This window comes from Neomonachus schauinslandi, chromosome 15 (assembly GCF_002201575.2).
Source record: "Neomonachus schauinslandi chromosome 15, ASM220157v2, whole genome shotgun sequence".
Lineage (NCBI taxonomy): Eukaryota > Metazoa > Chordata > Mammalia > Carnivora > Phocidae > Neomonachus > Neomonachus schauinslandi.
Window position 1 is genome coordinate 11,050,107 of NC_058417.1, and position 22,713 is coordinate 11,072,819.

Consider the following 22,713-nt stretch of genomic DNA (forward strand, 5'->3'; position numbering starts at 1 on the left):
AGTGTTTGACAGGTTTATACTCCAAAACGAGTCATGGTTTACTATGACTTCCTCAAATGGACGATACAAGACTCTGCTGATAGAGCTTCTCGAAGGAAGTGTGGTGTGGGCACAGCCTTGGCTGCACCGGACACGGCGACTTTATGTTTTTATCACAAGTGCCAGCCTAATTTATTTAATATCCTAATGTCCTTCGTAATTTATAATGGAAAACTGCTTGTAATGCCTTTTAAATCACTGGCTTACTGTCTGCAAGCTCTCCCTCATCCTTCAATATCATCAGCCTGCAGGACCCAGGATGGAGGTACCTATGTTTTCTTATATTCTGCAGGGCTTCACAGGGATCCAGTGAGCAAAGGCATTCAATCGCGGGACATAATTTTAAAAGAGCATTTTTAGGGGCGCCTGGGTGGCTCAGTCAGTTAAGCATCTGACTTTTTTTTTTTAAAGATTTTATTTATTTATTTGACAGAGAGATAGAGAGACAGCACAAGTAGGCCAGAGTGGCAGGCAGAGGGAGAGGGAGAAGCAGGCTTCCCGCTGAGCGGGGAGCCCGATGCGGGGTTTGATCCCAGGATCCTGGGATCATGACCTGAGCCGAAGGCAGCCGCTTAGCCGACTGAGCCACCCAGGCGCCCCGCATCTGACTCTTGATTTCGGCTCAGGTCATGATTGCAGGGTTGTGAGACTGAGCCCCACACTGGGCTCTGCGCTGGGCGTGGACCCTGCTTAATATTCTCTCTCTCCCTTCCCCCTAATAATCTCTCCCTATCTAAAAAAAGAAGAAAAGGTGGGGGAGCTTTTTTCCTTTCTTCCTACATTTGCTTTTGTTCTCTCCCTTTCCCACAAAGTGGCTTCTCCAGAAAACATGGGTATATAAAATCCTCTCAACCCTAAACCACTTTAAATATTGTATTACTGATTTATCAGCTACTCCAGCTTACATGTAACTCTCAGCACTGCCTCCAGGTGTTTTTGTTTTGTAAAATGTCACTTTTTAACACATACCAAGAAGTGGCCTCTCGGCTGGATACAATTCTGTTAATAAATTACTGAGTTCTTGTAATAAAAGGCAATAAACAACTAAAAGTATATTTACTGGTACTGTAAACACCATGGATTTTAAACACCTTGGATGTGAAAGTCCACCAGTGGCTGCCAATCTGGAAATGAGAGAAGCATTAGGTCAGGCTTCCCGATACCTGCATGTCTTTGACTGGTGGGCACAGATTGGGATTGGAAAAAAAAAGAGGAAAATATATCATCATTTTTAAAATGGAGTCAGCAGACAATCTTTAAACTATCAGCCCATAGAATAAAAACAAGGGACACCAGTGGGATCCACTGAAGTAGAATCCAGAGCGTCCAGGATTCGATCGGGGAGATGATTCTCCATGTGGACCCGAGGATTAGTGGTGAGCTCCCGCCTACCTCTTGGCCGAGGCTGGAGATTTGGCCACGATCACCGCATTCCTGTAATCCGGGATCTGTGACAGACAAGAGGTCAGGGATTACTCCCATGTCTCCATGAGGCTATTCACACCAAAACCTGACAGAAATCGATAAAAAGGAACATTCCAAGACTCAAAGATGTCATCTGGTCACTTCAAAGTTTTCCAAAAAGAGAAAAAGTTCAAAGTAAATTTTCCCTTTGGAAAATGAAAAAACCCCTACCTAGGAAAAAGTATTATCAAGGTAAGAACCTCACAGACTGAAGACAAAAAAAAGTAGGGTGAATTGCTGATTAGCTCATATCCATGTGTTGGCGAATACTGATAGTGGGACATAAAGACATTTTTATCAGGTCAACAGGAAGTCCTCTCATGAATCCCCATTGCATGCAACTTCCCAGGGCCAGGATGATACCCATCCAACATGAATCCAAGGTAACTGTCCAATTCCAAATCAGTGCCGTCCATACAAAGGATTCCCAGGTCTCAGTCATGGCATATTGAAGAAACCAATTTGTTAAAGGATAATCATGACAGTGGGGTTTTATAAAGATATGAAGAACCCTTAAGAAAATAAAATTTCCCTGATGAACCTGGATGCAGAAATTCTCACCAAAATACTAGCCAATAGGATCCAACAGGACATTAAAAGGATTATTCACCACGACCAAGGGGGATTTATTCCTGGGCTGCAAGGTTGGTTCAGCATCCGCAAATCAATCAATGTAATACAATACGTTAATAAAAGAAAGAAAAAGGGCAAAAATGATCCTCTCAAAAGAAGCAGAAAAAGCATTTGACAAAGTACAGCATCCTTTCTTGATTAAAACTCTTCAGAGTGTAGGGATTTGGGTACATACCTCAATATCATAAAAGCCATCTATGAAAAACCCACAGCGAATATCTTTCTCAATGGGGAAAAACTGAGAGCTTTCCCCCTAAGGTCAGGAACGCGGCAGGGATGTCCACTATCACCACTGCTATTCAACATAGTATTGGAAGTCCTAGCCGCAGCAATCAGACAACAAAAAGAAATAAAAGGCATCCAAATTGGCAAAGAAGGAGTCAAATTCTCACTCTTTGCAGATGATATGATACTTTATGTGGAAAACCCAAGAGACTCCACCCCAAAACTGCTAGAACTCATACAGGAATTCAGTCAAGTGGCAGGATATAAAATCAATGCACAGAAGTCAGTGGCATTCCTATACACCAACAACAAGACAGAAGAAAGAGAAATTAAGGAGTCGATCCCATTTACAATTGCACCCAAAACCATAAGATACCTAGGAATAAATCTAACCAAAGAGACAAAGGATCTGTACTCAGAAAACTATAAAATACTCATGAAAGAAATTGAGGAAGACACAAAGAAATGGAAAAACGTTCCATGCTCATGGATTGGAAGAACAAATACTGTGAAGATGTCAATGCTACCTAGAGCAATCTACACATTCAATGCAATCCCCATCAAAATACCATCCACTTTTTTCAAAGAAATGGAACAAATAATCCTAAAATTTGTATGGAACCAGAAAAGACCCCGCATAGCCAGAGGAATGTTGAAAAAGAAAAGCAAAGCCGGCGGCATCACAATTCCGGACTTCCAGCTCTATCATCATCAAAGCTGTCATCATCAAGACAGTATGGTACTGGCACAAAAACAGACACATAGATCAATGGAACAGAACAGAGAGCCCAGAAATGGACCCTCAACTCTATGGTCAACTAATCTTCAACAAAGCAGGAAAGAATGTCCAATGGAAAAAAGACAGTCTCTTCAACAAATGGTATTGGGAAAATTGGACAGCCACATGCAGAAGAATGAAACTGGACCATTTCCTTACACCACACACAAAAATAGACTCCAAATGGATGAAAGACCTCAATGTGAGACAGGAGTCCATCAAAATCCTAAAGGAAAAGACAGGGAGCAACCTCTTCGACCTCAGCCGCAGCAACTTCTTCCTAGAAACATCGCCAAAGGCAAGGGAAGCAAGGGCAAAAATGAACTACTGAGACTTCATCAAGATAAAAAGCTTTTGCACAGCAAAGGAAACAGTCAACAAAACCAAAAGACAACCGACAGAATGGGAGAAGATATTTGCAAATGACATATCAAATAAAGGGCTAGTATCCAAAATCTATAAAGAACTTATCAGGACGCCTGGGTGGCTCAGTCGGTTAAGCGTCTGCCTTCGGCTCAGGTCATGATCCCAAGGTCCTGGGATCGAGTCCCGCATCGGGCTCCCTGCTCCACGGGGAGCCTGCTTCTCCCTCTGCCTCTGCCTCTGCCTCTCTCTCTATCTCTCATCAATAAATAAATAAAATCTTTAAAAAAAAAAAAAAAAAGAACTTATCAAACTCAACACCCAAAGAACAAATAATCCAATCAAGAAATGGGCAGAAGACATGAACAGACATTTTTCCAAAGAAGACGTCCAAATGGCCAACAGACACATGAAAAAGTGTTCAACCATGAGAGACGATGGACTCTGAAAAACAAACTGAGGGTTCTAGAGGGGAGGGGGGTGGGAGGATGGGTTAAGCCTGGTGATGGGTATTGAGGAGGGCACGTTCTGCATGGAGCACTGGGTGTTATGCACAAACAATGAATCATGGAACACTACATCTAAAACTAATGATGTAATGTATGGTGATTAACATAACAATAAAAAATTTAAAAGAAAAAGTGTTCAACATCACTTGGCATCAGGGAAATCCAAATCAAAACCTCAATGAGATACCACCTCACACCAATCAGAATGGCTAAAATTAACAAGTCAGGAAATGACAGATGTTGGCGGGCATGTGAAGAAAGGGGAACCCTCCTACACTGTTGGTGGGAATGCAACCTGGTGCAGCCACACTGGAAAACAGTATGGAGGTTCCTCAAAAAGTTGAAAGTAGAGCTACCCTGCGACCCAGCAATTGCACTACTGGGTATTTACCCCAGAGATAAAAATGTAGTGACCTGAAGGGGTACGTGCACCCCAATGTTTATAGCAGCAATGTCCACAATAGCCAAACTATGGAAAGAGCCAAGATGTCCATCAACAGATGAATGGATAAAGAAGATGTGATACACACACACACAGGAATATTATGCAGCCATCAAAAAAACCAAAATCTTGCCATTCGCAATGACGTGGATGGAACTAGAGGGTATTATGCTAAGCGAAATAGGTCAATCAGAGAAAGACAAGTATCATATGATCTCACTGATACGAGGAATTCTTAATCTCAGGAAACAAACTGAGGGATGCTGGAGTGGAGGGGGGTGGGAGGTATGGGGTGGCTGGGTGATAGACATTGGGGAGGGTATGTGCTGTGGTGAGCGTTGTGAATTGTGTAAGACTGATGAATCACAGACCTGTACCTCTGAAACAAATAATACATTATATGTTAAAAAAAAAAAGAAGAAGATAGTAGGAAGGGAAAAATGAAGGGAGGGAAATTGGAGGGGAGATGAACCATGAGAGACTATGGACTCTGAGAAACAAACTGAGGGTTCTAGAGGGGAGGGGGGTGGGGGGATGGGTTAGCCTGGTGCTGGGTATTAAGGAGGGCACATACTGCATGGAGCACTGGGTGTTATAGGCAAACAATGAATCATGGAACACTGTATCAAAAACTAATGATGTAATGTATGGTGACTAAAATAACATAATAAAATAAAATTTAAAAAAAGAAAATAACTAAAATATCAGTCTACTTTGGAGTCTTTTACTATTGAACATTTGATTTGTGCTAGTGATGATCGTAATTGAAGATACCCATTAGCAACTTCTAAGAGTTTAGAAGACGGAACTCTTTTTAAGCTGTGCAGTGAATTGTTTCTGACTTCATCCCGGCCATATTTCCAGATTATGTTCTTGACAATTAAACACTTCACTAAATTATATGATATATCCTTCAATATATCCTAATTGCTTTTTATCTCACAATTATGCTAAACAATGATTTTCCATATAAGCATTAATAATCTTTAGCACCTCGTACAATGCCTAGTATGTGGGAAGCACTAAATAATACTCAGTGAATGAACAAAAAACTGATTAACTTGAAGACAGCTCTAATACAGATGTATCCAGCATAACTACATGGACTGGATGTCTTTACAGGAGAGCCTAACTCATCCAGTGCTAGGGAGTAAAGTAGCAAAAAATATTCTCACTTAGGCCCTTTTCTTATTTTTGCCGGAAGTCTTTCTAAACTGTTTTTATGTACTTGTCTCACCAAATATCATCAAACAGCACCAAACCAAGCCAAGAGAAGTAACAACGAAGGAAACAGTTACTAAAGCAAATAAAAGGAGGCTTTAGAAGAAAGGACTCTTTGGGGCGCCTGGGTGGTGCAGTCAGCTGAGTGTCCAGCTCCTGGTTTCAGGTCAGGTTGTGATCTCAGGGCCGTGAGATCGAGCCCCACATCGGCTCTGCACTGAGTACGGAGTCTGCTTGAGTTTCCCTCTCTCTTTGCCTCTCCCCACCACGCTCTCTCTCTCTAAAATAACTAAATAAATCTTAAAATAAAAGAAAGAAAAGAAAGGACTCTAATAAAAACAGGTCCATTTTGGGGGAACCTGGCTGGCTCAGTCGGTAGAGTATACGACTCTTGATCTCAGGGTCCTGAGTTTGAGCCCCATGTTGGGCGTAAAGTTTACAAGAAAAGAAAAGGTAAGAAAAGCAAAGAAAAGAAAGAAAGACAACAGGTCTATTTTCTCCTCAGGAACTAAAACAGGAAATTGTACACCTGAACAACAACTTGTTAAGAAAAAGAACCAGAAAGAAATCGAGAAGGTGGGAATCATTACAGTCCCATTAAGAAACTCAGCAGCTGGCTGATGGAGCAGCAGAATAGACACAGATGAAGAACAAGCCTGGGAAATGAAGCCGAGGGATTTTCCCACAATGCTGTATGTAAGGATGCAAAACTTGGGGAAAAAAAGCTAAACAACAGAGGCTAGATCCAAAATTTTCAACATCTAACAGTTCCCAAAGGAAAGGATGAGAAAACAGAAGGGATGAGACACTCAAATTATAGGGGGAAAAAACGTCCAGAGAATGAAAGGGAGTATCTACAAAGATGAATGGAAACAAGATCTACCCCAGACACATCATGCTGAAATTTCAGAACCATGGCAGAAAAATGAAACACCACTTTAGATGGGGGAAATTCCTGCCCGCCCCCAAAAAACACACACTAGATGCTCAATCACACTAGAAATCGAGAAAGGAAAGAATTCAAATAACACAGGATTGTTTTGCTCATTCAATTTGCAAAATGAAGAGCAAAGGGAAACAGATACCATCCTATGTACTGTTGAGTGGGAGTATATGCTGATACACCCCTTTCAGAGAACTGCAATTTTCATATCTATTAAAATATTAGATTTTCAGAAAATTGCAATTTTTGCAATATCTATTAAAGTACTAAAAACAGATACTTTTCAATCAAGCAATTCATTGCACCTCCTAATATTTTTTCAGAAAAACACATAAGTAATCAGAAAGGCAAGTACAAGAATTTTCAATGCAGTTTCACTTACAATAATTTTTTTTTAAAGTAATCTCCACACCCAATATGGGGCTCAAACTCACAACCCGAGATCAAGAGTTGCATGCTCTACCTATTGAGCCAGCCAGGTGCTCCTTATGATAAATTTTTAAAATAAAGTATTTCACTTAAAAGAGTGAAAAATTATGGGGCGCCTGGGTGGCTCAGTTGGTTAAGTGTCTGCCTTCGGCTCAGGTCATGATCCTGAGGTCCTGGGATCAAGCCCCAGGTGGGAGCCTGCTTCTCCCTCTCGTTCTGCCCCCCCCCCGCTCCCCACTTGCATGTTCTCTCTCTCAAATAAATAAAATCTTAAAAAAAAAAAAAAATGAATGAAAAATTAAAACAACCTAATATCTAATCAAGAAGAAAATGGTTGGAAAAAACAGTGGCTCATTTAAACTTGTGCTTTAAACATTTAAACACGCAGCTATTTAAACTCAAATTGGGGCGCCTGGGTGGCTCAGTCGTTAAGCGTCTGCCTTCGGCTTAGGTCATGATCCCAGGGTCCTGGGATCGAGCCCCGCATCGGGCTCCCTGCTCCGCGGGAAGCCTGCTTCTCCCTCTCTCGCTCCCTCTGCTTGTGTTCCCTCTCTCGCTGTGTCCCTCTCTGTCAAATAAAAAAAAATCTTTAAAATAAATAAACAAATAAAAATAAATAAACTTAAATTAATTAAACTTGAAGATGATTCGGCTTTCCAGTCACACTAGCCACATGCGACAAGCAGCTACCATACTGGACAGCCGCTAGAACATTTTCATGATCACAGAAAGTTCTACTGGACATCACTGATCTAAACTGAAGACGATTACGTAGCAATTATAACCAAAGCAATAAACCTACATATCTTAGCATGGAAAGACCTCCACATACCAGCACAGCAGAGAAAAGAAGTTGCAGAACAAGGCAAACAATATGGCAACTGTTTTTTCAAAAAAGCAGCCACAAATCAGGGGCATCTGGCTGGCTCAGTGGGTAGAGCATGTGACTCTTGATCTCGGGGTCATAACTTCGAGCCCGACATTGGGGATAGAGCTTACTTTAAAAAAAAAAAGCACCCACAAATCAACATCTATAACTGTGTAGCCAAGGAGGAAAAACAGAAAGGTCTGAGCGGACACAGGACACAAAGCAAGCTGGTAATAAGGGTTACCCCTGCAGAAGGGCCCAGGACCAGGCTGGGGCCCAGGGAAGCCAGGGCTTTACCACTATTGTCAGAATTACTATAGACACACATGCACGTGTCCCTACACTTCCACAGTCAATGTCAAGTTTCATTTTTCACTTGTTAGAAGATTACTCTTACTATCGAGGGGAGGGGAAAACACACCACATGTCATGTAAGTCCAGCTTCCAAACTCTAGTAATTGTCCCCCAAACCATTAAGGGAAAACATCATCAGGGCTACCATGGAACCACGGAGAATCAAACCGCCCTACACCCCATGATCCCTTGTTATACACCCCCTACCCTTGTCCCTAGTTTCTCAGTCCCCGCCATATCTCATTTCTGTGATGACAGTGGCTCGATACAAAGACACTAAGAATAACACAGAGGAAAAAAAAAACAAAAGCAACTCAAGAATAAGAAACAAGATAACTCTAGAAGCTCCTATTTAAAAAAGTAATGGGATAGGATCTCTACATACACCATAGAAATATACTTGTAGTACCCTCTTCATCATTTCCTTAAAAAATCCTGGTGTAGATAGGGGCGCCTGGGTGGCTCTGTTGGTTGAGCGTTCGACTCTTGGTTTTGGGGGTCCTGATCTCATGGGTCATGGGATCGAGCCCCGAGGCAGGCTCCCTGCTCAGCAGGGAGTCAGCTTCTCCCTCTCCCTCTGCCCCTTCCCACCCACCCACCCCCCGCTCCCCGGCTCGTGTGCTCTCTCTCTCAAATAAATAAAATCTTAAAAAAAAAAATCCTGGTGCAGACCAATGATTTCTAGGATTGTCACTGTAATATTTAGTCATTTTTTAAAAACATGCACTGTATTTAATCAATACCCAGACACACGCACCACAGTGCAACTGTGGGCAGGAGAAACTGCCAAACTCCCAGGAGAGAGCACCAAAACTGCAAGGCAGTGAGCATCCAATTATCTGGACATTCCTTCCAACTCTGGCAGAAAGCACATAAATTCCAGGGACGACTCAAGAGAAACAGAGTGTAAGCTGTCAAATCAGAAGATGTCAGCATCAATCTTGCAGAACAGAATCACTAAGTGACACGAAGGCACTGTGTCATACTATAATCCACAGTGTTTTCTTCTTTCCTGATGATCGAAATAACATAAACCTTAACTGATGGCATCTTCGATTCAGGCGATATGGTCTACTAAAACAAGTACACTCTAAAAGGCAAAGTGAACAAAAGTCCTTTCAAACAGTGAGCTCCCGTATAATATTTCAGTTTTGATAGCCTGTCTTAATTTATGTTTGTGAATGAAGGACAGAATCTTAAAACTACAACGTTTGGCATTATCCCTATTAGCTTGCCATCAAAAACAAAGAACCATTTTCCTTGTTTGCTGAACCGCGAATGGTGTAAGAGAGAGTTCAACCCTGAGAGTTCAATCCTTTCCAACAATGAAGCCTAAAATGGGATCTTTCAAGTGGAAGGCAGCCTTGTAGAGAGGCAGAAGCCCACACCAAGGGGCCATGGCTAGGGCAGCTCAAGGAGCCCGGAGCCTGGCCTCTGGACCAGCACCAGGGAGCCACAGCCTGGACTCAGCAGGCCAATGGGTACGTCTTACACGTCAACACACAACACGCCTGGTACCTTGAGTGGATACGTCCTAAAAACTCACAAGATGTAAACATCAGTCTATAAAAGTCTACGCTGACTCCTCCATGTCTTCCAAAACTATAGGTTCCTTCACGTGACTAGTTCTTATCTGGACCATGCTCCCCCACATACCCAAGTCTCATCCTCTTGTGCTTCTCTCTGGCTGGACCCCATTTTCCTGCCCCATCAACACACCTGTTGTTGCTCTCCCATCCTTTCTCTCTCTCTCTCAACTGGGAATCATGCTCAGGTAAATTCTACTCTATATTGTTTCCTGAACTTTTTAGAGTTTGTACGTTTCTTGTGTGTAACTTTAAAGAAAACAGACCATAGTTTTGTCTTTCAAAAATACTTAAATTCATTTTCACTACTGAGGGCCATGGCTAACTGTTGGAGGATAGACACGTAGGCCAATGGAATGGAACTGAGGGACCGGAAATAAACACAAATGTCTATGGCCAAATTTTTTTTTTTTTTTTTTTTTGAAAAGGCCATTCATTGGGGAAAAAGTTTTTTCAACAAATGGTGCTGGAACCACTAGATATCACATGCTAAAGAACAAAGTTAGACCCCTATCTCACACCATATACAAAAATTAACTCCAAATGGGTCAACCTAAATATAAGAGCTAAAAGTGTAAGACTCTCAGAAGAAAACACAGAGGTAAATCTTTTTTTTTTTTTTTTAAGATTTTATTTATTTGACAGAGAGAGACACAGCGAGAGAGGGAACACAAGCAGGGGGAGTGGGAGAGGGAGAAGCAGGCTACCCGCAGAGCAGGGAGCCCGATGAGGGACTCAATCCCAGGACCCTGGGACCATGACCTGAGCTGAAGGCAGTTGCTTAACCAACTGAGCCACCCAGGCGCCCTCACAGAGGTAAATCTTAATGACTCTGGATTTGATGATGTTTTCTTAGAGCAAAAGCATGAGTAACAAAAGAAAAAAAAAAACATAAACTGGACTTCTTCAAAGTTAAAACCTTTTGTGCATCAAAGGACAGTATCAAGACAGTGAAAAGACAAACTACAGAATGGTAGTTATGGAAATATTTGCAAGTCACGTATCTGGTAAGACTAGTATCCAGTATATATATAAAGAACTCCTACAACTCAATAAAAAGATAAACAGCCCAATTAAAAAATGGGCAAAGGATCTGAACAGACATTTATCCATAGAAGATATACAAGAGCACCTGGCTGCCTCTGTTTATAGAGCGTGTGGCTCTTGATCTCGGAGTCGTGAATTTGAGCCCCACACTGGATGCAGAGATTACTTAAATAAATAAAAATTTTTAAAAAACCACAAAGAAGACATACAAATGGCCAATAAACATATGAAAAGATGCTCAACATCATTAGTCATCAGGAGAATACAAATCAAAACCACAATGGGGTACCACTTTATAACCACTAGAATGGCTATAATCAAAAAATAAATGTCAGTAAGGATGTGATTGTGAAGAAACTGAAAATCTTATACACTCCTAATTACAATGTAAGTGCTGTAGCCACCCTGGAAAACTGTTTGGCAGTTCCTCAAAATGTTAAATGCAGAATTACCATATAATCAAGTAATTCCAATCCTAAGTATGTATCTAAGAAATGAAAGATATGTCCACCATAAGAGCCTATGTCCATTTAGAAACTTGTACATGAATGTGCATAGCACAGTATTCACAACAGTCAGAAGATGGAAATGACCCAAAGGTTCATCAACACAGGAATGGATAAATAGTGGTATATACATATAATGGAATAATATTCGGCTATCAAAAGGAATGAGGTCCTGGTACATGCCACCACGTTGATGAACCTCAAAAGCATTACACTAAGTGAATGAAGCCAAACACAAAAGGCTCCGTATCGTATGGATCCCCTGTATATGAACTGTCCAGCGCAGGCAAATCCAGAGTCAGAAAGCACGAGTGGCTGCCAGGGAATTGAGGGAGGCAGGAATGGGGAATGATTACTTAACGAGTACAGGATGTTCTTCTGGAGTGACGACAAAGCTCTGGACAGAGGTGACAGTTGTACAACACTGCATGACTACATGCCACCAAACTGTCTTAAACTGGCTAATTTTTATGATACGTGGATTTCACCTCAATGAAAAAAAAAAAAAAAACTGAATATGCCTGCTTATCTGGTCTCCCTAAGGAAAGCTACAGGTTACAAAAGGAGAGATCTATATGAAACCAATACTAACAAATGGCCAGAATCCAGGATAAAAACCAGAATGCCTGTAGCTCAGAAAGAAGCACACACAAAATCAGTGAAGAACAAACAAGAGTGCATTAAGGGCCTTTTCACAGAACGGGAAATATATGGAGAGATGCTCAACTTCTTATGTCATCAGAGATCTATCCATTGAAGTGACACCAAGACACCACACCATAGCCATTCAACTGGCAAAAATCGTAAATTCTGGTAATGTAAGTATTGAAACAAGATGGATCCACAGACTACCTTGTTGCCCTGATGCTGGGAATGTAAGTTGGCATAACTGCTTTGGGAAAAATTAAACACACATGCCATGCCACCTAGCAACGCTCCACTAGGTATATGGCAGCAATATACGTCTGCTGATGCACCACGGGACATGCAGACAAGAGCGCTCACGGGAGCTCTACCACAACAGCAAAAACCTTATGGATTAACTGTGATAGAGCTGCACGGTATCTCTCGGTAGTCAAATGGATGCACTGTGACACACGACATAGAGGAAGCTTACTAATGTCACATCAAGCGAAAAATTCCCCCCAAAATAACACGATTTGATTCATTTTTTATAAAGTTAAAAAAATATGTATTTTGTGTTTTTGTCTTTGAATAGTATCTCTATGTGGATGTACGTATGAGATAAGACCATATACAAAGAAATTAAGAGAAGGACAAAACAAGATTCAGGACAGTGGCTCCCTCAGGCGGGAGGAAGCGGGGGGGGATGTGACGGAAAAGGACCAGTGAGTGGATGTCAGTTATGATGCATCCAGTTTTCTTGCTGGGTGGTGGGATCACGGATGCTGACCACTACAGATGGGTGGACAGAGAGAGAGGCAGAGCAATGGATACGCAAACGAGGGCCAGGTCCACGCATGGACCAAGGGTGAGAGTTATGTGTCATGATCACAACTAGTCCAATTCTAGGTACCTAAGGCCCCAAAGAAAACACAGAAATTTTAAGAGCTTAGCAAAAGAAATAAATTATAGATTAAGAATTTTAAAATACACTGAATTACATTTATTAAAGTAAATAGTATTTTATTATTTTTTTAAGATTTTATTTATTTGAGAGAGCGAGAACAGAGGGAGAGCGAGAAGGAGAAGCAGACTCCCTGCTGAGCAGGAAGCCTGACAGGGGACTCGATCCCAGGACCCTGAGATCATGACCTGAGCCGAAGGCAGACACTTAACTGACTGAGCCACCCAGGCACCCCTACTTTATTATTTTATTACTATTTTTTAAGTCGGTTCCATGTGAGGCTCCGTGGAGCCCAACACAGTGCTGGAACTCATGATCCTGAGATGAAGAGTCAGATGTTTCTCCCAACTGAGCCACCCAGGCACCCCAGGAAATAGTACTTTAAGCAGAATACACCAAGTTTTAATCCTTTACAGACGGCCCAAGGAAATGGAAATGTATCTTTTCAACCTTAAACAGAATGTTAAAATGCTGAAGTTTGAGCTAGCTTACCTCTTCTTGAATATACTGCAGTAAGAAGGGAGAAGCTCTTAAATTATCAACAGGAATATTGAAGAAGCCCTGAATTTCCTTCTGGTGTAAATCCATAGTAATGAGATGAGTTAGACCTTTGGAAACAAAGCAGACACCAACACATGAATAACCAGTCACAGGGTATGAACTAAGCATATATAAAATATGATACAATATATAATAGCTATTAAAAAATTGCTCTCTCATCAAAAAGACTCAGTATCTTTATTTCTCAGATTTTTTAGTTCAATGAGACTGTGAGAGAACAGAAAATACCTATAGTGGTCTCTGCCCCCTGGTTCCTGACACAGGGCTCCTAGAACCCTTGTGAATTCCTAAGTGATAAGAGCACTAAGAGCACCTTTTATTCTGATGAGGTGACTCCGGTGGGCTCTTGGAGGGGGAGACCAAGAAAGACCAAGGCGTAATTAGAAGTTTGGAATTTTCAGCCCTCACCTCCCATTCTCCAGAGAAGGGAGAGGGGCTGGAAATGGAGTTAATATTGATTGAGGAAGCAGAGGCTTCAGGGAGCTGCGAGGTTGGAGGTGAACAGGTGGAGATGCTGGGAGACTGGTGCATGGTGAGAGGTCACAGGCTCCGCAGCCCTCCCCACATCCTGTACTCCCTTATCTCTTCCATCTGGATGTTTGCTGGTATTCTTTATCGTATGCTTTTACGATAAAGTGGCAACCAGTAAGTGAACAGTTCTCCTGAGTTCTGTGAGCTGCTCTGGCAAATTAATCGAATCCGAGGAGTGGGTCCTGGGAACCTCTGATTTACAGCAGATTGGTAGACACACAGGTGACAACTCAGTCTTGCAGTTGGCATGGGGGAGGGGCTGTCTCGTGGGACTGAGCCCTTAGGGGATCTGACACTATCTCCAGAATTTAAACTACAGGATACCTAGCTGGTATTCTCATGGAAAATTGCTAAGTGTAGGGAAAACCCCCTACACACTTGGTGACTAGAAGTGTCAGAAGTGACATCTGTGTGTGAGTAGAAGAGACACTTGGGAGATGAATGGGCTTTTCCCTACTCGAAAGCGGAAGACTGAGTGATTTTCTTACACCAAGATACATGATTTTCACATCAATTTATAGTCTTAAAATAGCAAAGATAATAGTAATGAAGAAATGTCTCTCATAACTGGAAAAGTTTTAAAAAAGCAAAACCTGCCCAAAAGAGCAGGAAAGTCAACCTGGTGGCCCAGCCAGGATGAAGGCCAGGAGAGAAGAAGAGCAGAATCTTTCTGGAAGGTTCGGTGAGCTAGCCTGCTCCCTTCAGCCAGCTTTTAAAACTCTGAAGACTTTTCAACAGGTTATATACTGTTGAGGTTGCTGGGGTTCGGCTTCCATCAAATTTGGGCGTGTGGGTTTTCTTTCTTTCTTTTTTTTTTTTGCCTGCTTTGGAACGCTACAGTAGAAACTTTATTCCACAGTAAGTGTCTGTGTTCAAATGCAGTAATATGGGGGCTGTCTTGTCCTTTCCTCTCTGTGCCAGTGCTCTGGGATACGTGGACTCTAGAGTCCCATACACACACACACACACACACACACAGTAACGCTTCTGAAGGTTATAGAAACAAGGGGGAGACACTTAGGATGTGACCTGAAAATACACAACACAAAATAACACATATGGTTTGCAAAATATGCCAATCCATCCTGGACGAGACTAAAAGTTGTTGCCGTGTTAGAGTGCTTGGTTCCAAAAATGTCTTTTTCCCCTTCAAAAAAGACTTCAATGCAATTTTAACTTGTCATTTCAATGTAATTTTTTAAACAAAGACCTTTGTTTAAAAAATAAGTTGTTCTCCTTAACTTTGTGTTTTAGGGAGTTGGGAACAGGAGAGAATTCTCTGCACTGCTTTCTCATTATAAATTAGCTGTCTTTAAAAATGGTCCTTTTTCGGGCGCCTGGGTGGCTCAGTCGGTTAAGCGACTGCCTTCGGCTCAGGTCATGATCCTGGAGTCCCTGGATCGAGTCCCGCATCGGGCTCCCTGCTCGGCGGGGAGTCTGCTTCTCCTTCTGACCCTCCCCCCTCTCATGTGCTCTCTCTCAAATAAATAAATAAATCTTTAACCAAAAAAAAAAAAAAGAAAGAAAAAAAAAATGGTCCTTTTTCGGGGCGCCTGGGCGGCTCAGTCGTTAAGCGTCTGCCTTCGGCTCAGGTCATGATCCCAGGGTCCTGGGATCGAGCCCCGCATCGGGCTCCCTGCTCAGCCAGGAGCCTCATTCTCCCTCTCCCGCCCCCCCGCTTGTGTTCCCTCTCTAGTTGTCTCTCTCTCTGTGTAAAATAAATAAATAAAATCTTAAAAAAAAAAAAGGTCTTTTTTCTGCTTAGCGTTCTAATTTAGTTAAGACAAGGGGTTACAATGTCTAAGGTAAAAATCAAACGCCCAGGCCCAATAAATGTCAAGTATCTGCTGTTCTCACCAGCTTTGCACATCATCGAAGCCAGCAATTTAGAAACAATGGAGCCTCTTTTTCTCATCTTGCACTGTTTGCTGTAAGGAAAGTAGGGTATCACGCCGATAATGCTTTTGGCACAAGAGGTCTTACATGCGTACACCATGATCAGGAGCTCCATGATGGTGGTGTTCACGTCCCTGCATCCCAAGAACGTAAGACACATGATTAATATCTCCCTGTCCCCACAAAGTGGCAGCAGTGTGCTCCTCGCGCCCCTACCGGGACCTATGGCTCGAGACACAGAAAAGGCATGAACATTCCCTCACGCCGATGACCCTAGTTCCTTTTTCCCTGAAAGAAGAACCCAGTCAGAAGGGAGAGGTTCTACGGGCTCCCACCGCCATGTGCAGCCGCACCCCACAAGTCGGCCTGTCCTCCGCCATCAGAGACAGACATTCCACACCAAAGTTACTCTGCAATTAGCCCTCCCGATGACGCCCTAACCAGCCCCCGCCCCCCCACTCCCACCCCCAGGCTACTGGAAGATAGGGCTCCAGCCATTCTCCCTCTCTTGTGTCCGCCATTAGCTTGGTACCCTCCCCTGGCTTGTACCCATCGGCTTAGAAGCATTGTTCTTCCATTAAAAACGACTGGTGGCCACTCTTCCCACTGCCCTATTTCTTTGCTCCCCTGTGTGTACATCTCAAGAGAGCTGTCTACGCTCACCATCTCGCTCTCTCCCAAACACGTGCCAATCCAGGTCATCCATGACCTCCATGCGCCTAGATCCAAGGACAATTCTCCTGCTCCTCTCACCTGAGCTGCAGGCAGCAGCTCCCACGGCTGCGCATCCTGCTTGACCCACCCGGCTCCTAGAACTTCCTCGCTGTTCTCCTGTTCCGCCCTACTTGGCTTCTTTGGCTGGTTCCCCTCCTCCCCACCTTCCTGCCCAACACTCATTCATGTGCGCTCCCTTTGGCCTCCCCTTAGCCCTTGGGCTTCTCATCTAGTTTCACAGCTTTCTAGGAGCTGGAGGAGACTCCAGGTCACAGCCCCAGGCCAAGCTTCTCTTCTCAACTCCTGTCCAGCAACATTTTTAGTGTCCTAAAGTGAAAGATAAGATGTATCTGACAACATCAAATCTCAACGTTAACTATTTCATAAAGACCCCGATGGCCAGGCTCTCCGGCAACCTGGCAAGACTAAGAATCCCTGAGTTCACACAAGGTCACGGTTCAGGACAATGCAAAATGAGACATGCAGACAGTTTTAGCTATGGGAATAAGAAACCAACAAGAGGCGGGGCAGAATGATAAGTGTTGAAATAAACCAAAAAGAAAGAAAAGGGACAGGGGCGCCTGGGTGGCTCAGTCGGTTAAGCGTCTGCCTTCGGCTCAGGTCATGATCCCAGGGTCCTGGGATCGAGCCCCACACCGGGCTCCTGGCTCAGTGAGGAGCCTGCTTCTCCCTCTGCCTCTGCCTCTCTCCCTGCTCATGCTTTCTCTCTCTCTCTCTCTCTGTGTCTCAAATGAATAAATAAAAAAACCTTTAAAAAAACAAAAAACAGGCTGCCTGGGTGGCTCAGTTGGTTAAGCGACTGCTTTCGGCTCAGGTCATGATCCTGGAGTCCCTGGATCGAGCCCCGCATCGGGCTCCCTGCTCGGCAGGGAGTCTGCTTCTCCCTCTGACCCTCCTCCCTCTCATGCTCTCTCTCTCTCATTCTCTCTCTCTCAAATAAATAAAATCTTTAAAAAAATAAAAAAACAAAAAACAAAAAGAAAGAAAAGGGATGGAAGGACCTGGAAACAGGCAGGATGACATGAGCCACGCTGTTGAAGCCCTCAATCCTAAGTCCAATTTGGCCTTCAAGGCCCACTTATCCCCTTGTGTAAGGCAAGCGACTTCTGTGCATTTATCCAAATGGATTCACATGTGTCTGTAAGGAGATAAAAGTACCGCAGACACTCAGGAGCCAGAAGCAACGTAAATTGTAAGTCGTTCTATGCTCTGCACTTTCCCCACCCCAGTGCCGGAAGGTAGAGGGCAGGTGTGGGCACAGGGGAGCTCCCCACTAGCACCCCGGCCCTTCAGCTGGTGGGGGAAAGAGGACAGCGGTGGCAGGGGCCGCAAGAACTCGGTGCCTCCTAGCCCAGGAGCATCCTCTGCCGAGGATGCTAAGTGGCACAGAGGAAATGAAACAAGGGAACCTCAGCAAAGGCCAGCCACCCCCTCCCTCTGTCAAGTCACACACGCTCCTGGGAAGGCTTGGGATGCAACGACAGGTCCCCTTCAACTCGTCTTTCCTAAAGAGCCAGGTGGCTACGAGATTTCATCTCCATGAACCAAAGACCAGGACAGATGTTCAAAATGTAAGTGAAAGTATCTGTGTTCCATGTCTAAATTCTCCTGAAACGTGGCTCTTCTTCCCCCTCCTTGGTATTTGTTATACGTATAAACACAGATCCGACATGCAGCAAAATTTAGAATCTCTAAGCCAAAAAATGATGCCCTGTACAAACTGACTTCCAGACATTATTAAAAACCGAGTGAAGCACTTTCATATACAGAGGCATGTGGGGGCATCTGTGGACAGCGTGGTCCTTGATCGTACATGACACCTCACTGCACTGACTCCTCACCAAGCTCACACGGCTGCAGCCTTGACAATTTCCAGAACATACGTTTGTCAAACGTCACACCACACAGGAATACATATTCCTTCAATACATTATTCTTTTATCTTCTCTGCTCATTTAATCTACACAACAAAATAAGAACTGGTGATCATTTTTTAAATTGCCTGCAGTCAAAGCTTTAAGAACCCCAAGTAAGTAAACACCTCTCCTCCCGCCTTTTTTGGAGAACTAGCACAGCTTCCCTCTGAGTTTTATCAAATTCTGGCTATTGAGAGGCAATGTAATGGGTTCTATTCTCATTAAGAACCTCTACTCCAAGACTTGGTTACTTCCACCCTTCAAGAACACGAAAGAACACGTAAAAGTCCACAGTTATGTCAGAAAAATTAGTAGAATAAGACATAACCAATTTTCAAATGCTCATAACTCTTCCTGTCCAGTCAGCTCTTATTATTCTAAACACTCGTGCCCAGAAAGAAAAACCCAGAGAGCGACACTGCGTCTGTTGGATAAGGACTCACTTTGAGACAGTCTGGATGATGAAAACATCCTTTCCCCTCACGGATTCTTGAATCTGTACTCTTGTTTCTGGCAGGAAAAGGAAAAAAAAGGCGGGGGAGGGATGAAAAAGACATATAATTTATGTTTTTTAAAATACACAAAAAATCTGTTTCATCCCCAATGTTATAAAATATGGAAACTGGAACTGTTAAAGAAACTCATGAGGTTTTAGGTGCTGTTAAGGATAATGAACACACTGGCATTAATCACACTTTTTATTTTTTTTAGAGATGGGGAGAGAGGGAGGGGAGGGACAGAGGGACAGGGAGAGAGAGGATCTCAAGCACGCTCCACGTCCAGCACAGAGCCTGACATAGGGCTCGATCTCATGACCCTGACATCATGACCTGAGCCAAAATCAAGAGTCAGACAGTCAAACGAATGAACCATCCAGGCACCCCTAACCACACTTTTTAACATGTCAGGTTACGTTACGTGCTTCAAAAAGAATTCCGTTTCTGACTTGGAACAAGTAAATCTACCCTTCTTACTTCTCTCATGTAAGGAGTGAGTGCTGTACCACGCTGAGCACATACTCATTCATAAAACCAGCACAATTAAGAACTTATTAGGCAGGACGCCTGGGTGGCTCAGTCGGTTAAGTGTCTGCCTTCGGCTCAGGTCAGGATCCCAGGGAGCCTGCTTTTCCCTCTGCCTGCCACTCCCCCTGCTTGTGCTCTCATGTGCGCTCTCTCTCTCTCTCTCTCTGACAAATAAAAAAATAAAATCTTTTTAAAAAAAAATAACTTATTAGGCAATGTTATAATAATGCTGTGAGAGTAAACATAAATAAGGTCCAACATCCCTACTCTCAAAAAATGTGTGATCAGCCACAATTAGACAAATGCAGAATGGGACATTTTTCAAAGTCAATGTCATGCGAAGAAAGAACTGTTCTAGATTAGGAGAAACTAAAGAGATAAAAAAAAACATATTGCTTGAGCCAAGAATCCTGGTTTGAAAAAAACAAAAAACAAAAACCCAGCTATAAAAGCCTCTCCAGAACAACTAGGGAAATTTGAATACAGACTAGATATTAGATAATTAGAAAACAGTCGTTAATTTCTTTAAGTGTGACAACAATAGTGTACTCATGCAGGAGAACGTGGTTATTCTTGAGAAGCATGGTCAAGCATTCAGGGCTTGATGCCTGCTACTTACTTTCAAAAGGTTCCACACATACATATCTATATTGCAAAATCACACCTATTGAATCCAAGTAGCAGACATACATATGGATATTCACTGCACTATTCTCTCAACTTTTTTACAGGTCTGAACATTTTCATTCAAAATGTTGGAAAAAACAGAATACGTGTTTACGAAGGAATGAGGTACCAAGGAAAGAAAATGAGCTTTAGAGTCGGGGAGATCTGGGTTTGAATCCTGACTCTGCTACTTTGGGGACTTCGTACCTATTATCACCCCTGAGCGCAGTTCTTCAGTATCTGCTAACAGCGAGAAATCCACAAATGTCAGTTCCTGCCTTCCTTCCCAATAGACACCAAGTATTTTCTCTGCCTTCATTCATGAACGCGAAGGATGGACCAACCTCCTCGTGTGCCTTCTGCTACCAGTTCTCCCTTACCCTCTCTTCCAGACTACACAAAGGATATCATGCAATCCCCTTTAGTGGCAGATTAAATCATCTGCAGTTTAGAAAGGTCCGAGCTCAGCACGGGGTCTGTTTGAGATTCTCTCTCCCTCTCCCTCTTCCTTTCCCACTTGTGCACTCTCTCTCTCTAAAATAAATAAATCTTAAAAAAAAAAAAAAAAAAAAGGAGTAACAACCAATTAATACTGTGGCCACATGGGGTTTTCTCGTTCTGCCCAAGGGGACATAAACTCAGACAACTGCTGAATTTCCATTCAGTGGACTAGTTGCATGCATCTCTGCGGTTTTTACTGGATGAAGTCTGAGAGCTGGAGTTCAAGCCCCACACACTCTATATCCACTTGGTATCAGTAAGAGCTAAAGCACCACTCTCACCACCTTGCCCACCCGACTTCGTGCAGAACTAACCGGCCACTGGGTCCAACTGTTTCAAGAGTGGAGGATGAGGGACTGAGCCAGCATGCCACATTCCACAAAAAGATCAATGTAACACATGTCCAAGATAGCTCACCTCTGTTAGGTTCCTGGTAAACCTGCACTTTGCCCATCTCCACCCCCAGCCGCCTAGAGAAGAGAAAGGGGGGGGAGAAGGTTGAAAAGATAATACAGACATAATCCATCCAACATCTTTACAATTTGAGGATGCTTCAGAAATTCATAAAAAGAAGATAAAGCAAAATAAAATAGAGGCACTCTTATTATAAAATTGAAAGTGGATATGCTACTGTCCTGTCACTCCGTTACCTAACCCCCCACGGCCACCCCACGCCGACCCCAAGAAGGCCTCCGGAGTCCTGCTCAGCCTGCCTCACCGACCATTTCCCTGTGCCCTCTGTCCTCCAGCTGTGCCCCTGGTCTATACCAACACCTCCTGCTGCACACCTCAGGGCCTTTGCACCTTCTGTCCCCTCTGCCTGGAGGGTTTCTCAAGTCACATACCATCCCCTAGGTTTAAAAGGCACCCAAGCCCCCAAGCTAAAGCAGAACAAACTGCCCAAACTGTTTCTTTCACACTGTTTTCTTCACACTATCACCCCCAGAAATTTTGTTTTGTTGACTTCCTTCTTGCCTGGCTCCACAACTAAATATAAAAAGGAAGGATCCTGACTGATTTGTTCACCGTTAATCCCCAACATCTAGGATCAAGGCCTAGTACCCACCCAGGAGGGTGTTCAATCTTTATTGTTTTTTTTTAATGTAAATTTTGTTAGTTAACATACAGTGCAATATTGGTTTCTGGCAAAATTTTATTTAATAAATAACTAAGACTATACTGGACTGTAATCTAGATAAACTATTTTCATAGAGAATACACTCCACTGTTCTTTATAGTCAAGTAATTCTATACACAGGTGGCACCGAACACAATCCCCGGCACTCATGAGGACTCAATAAATGTCTGTTTAACAAACATGTAGGGGGTTACGACAGTTTGACAAAAAGGTTAGCCCTTGGGGCGCCTGGGTGGCTCAGTCAGTTGGGCGGCTGCGTTCAGCTCAGGTCATGATCCCAGGGTCCTGGGATCAAGCCCCGCATCGGGCTCCCTGCTCAGCAGGAAGCCTGCTTCTCCCTCTGCCTGCCACTTCCCCTGCTTGTGCTCTCTGTCAAATAAATAAATAAAATATTTAACAAAAAGGTTAGCCCTTAATATATAGATGACACGCAGATTAACTACAAAATATCTGCTCTCGAGGTGAACAATCAGTGCTCTTGCAATCATCAAATTTAAAACATCACATAATGAATATGGATCTTAATGGTACGATTATAACTCACTCGGCAATCTTCTTTGAGAGCTCCATACACGATGAATTAGAATTGGCTGAAAACAACACCAGACCTCCTTTGGTTATGTTCATCTTGGTTTCTAATTCAGGTGGCGCCACACAAAACATCAAAACCTTCTTGGTTTTCCAATTCTCAGAGCCTAGGAGGATTAAAAGTATATTAGCAACTGCCAGAGAATATTAAATTCACCTGA

At 43.1% G+C, this 22,713-nt stretch overlaps 1 protein-coding gene across 2 annotated transcripts in view; it reads right to left on the reverse strand.

Annotated features, from left to right (window-relative positions):
• The window catches only part of PRPSAP2 (phosphoribosyl pyrophosphate synthetase associated protein 2), a 48,859-nt gene that overhangs the window by 20,901 nt on the left and 5,245 nt on the right, over positions 1 to 22,713 (reverse strand). Inside the window, exons 2-7 of one of the 2 annotated variants that reach the window (XM_021694583.1) lie at positions 22,509 to 22,659; positions 21,244 to 21,296; positions 19,078 to 19,144; positions 15,945 to 16,117; positions 13,488 to 13,603; positions 1,432 to 1,487 (exon numbers count right to left, since the gene is read on the reverse strand). In XM_021694583.1, coding sequence (XP_021550258.1) covers positions 1,432 to 1,487; positions 13,488 to 13,603; positions 15,945 to 16,117; positions 19,078 to 19,144; positions 21,244 to 21,296; positions 22,509 to 22,627 — 584 coding nt within the window. In that variant the 5' untranslated portion in view covers positions 22,628 to 22,659. Of the gene's footprint in view, positions 1 to 1,431; positions 1,488 to 13,487; positions 13,604 to 15,944; positions 16,118 to 19,077; positions 19,145 to 21,243; positions 21,297 to 22,508; positions 22,660 to 22,713 lie in introns of those variants that run through there. The other variant, XM_044921950.1, reaches the window with a different exon arrangement.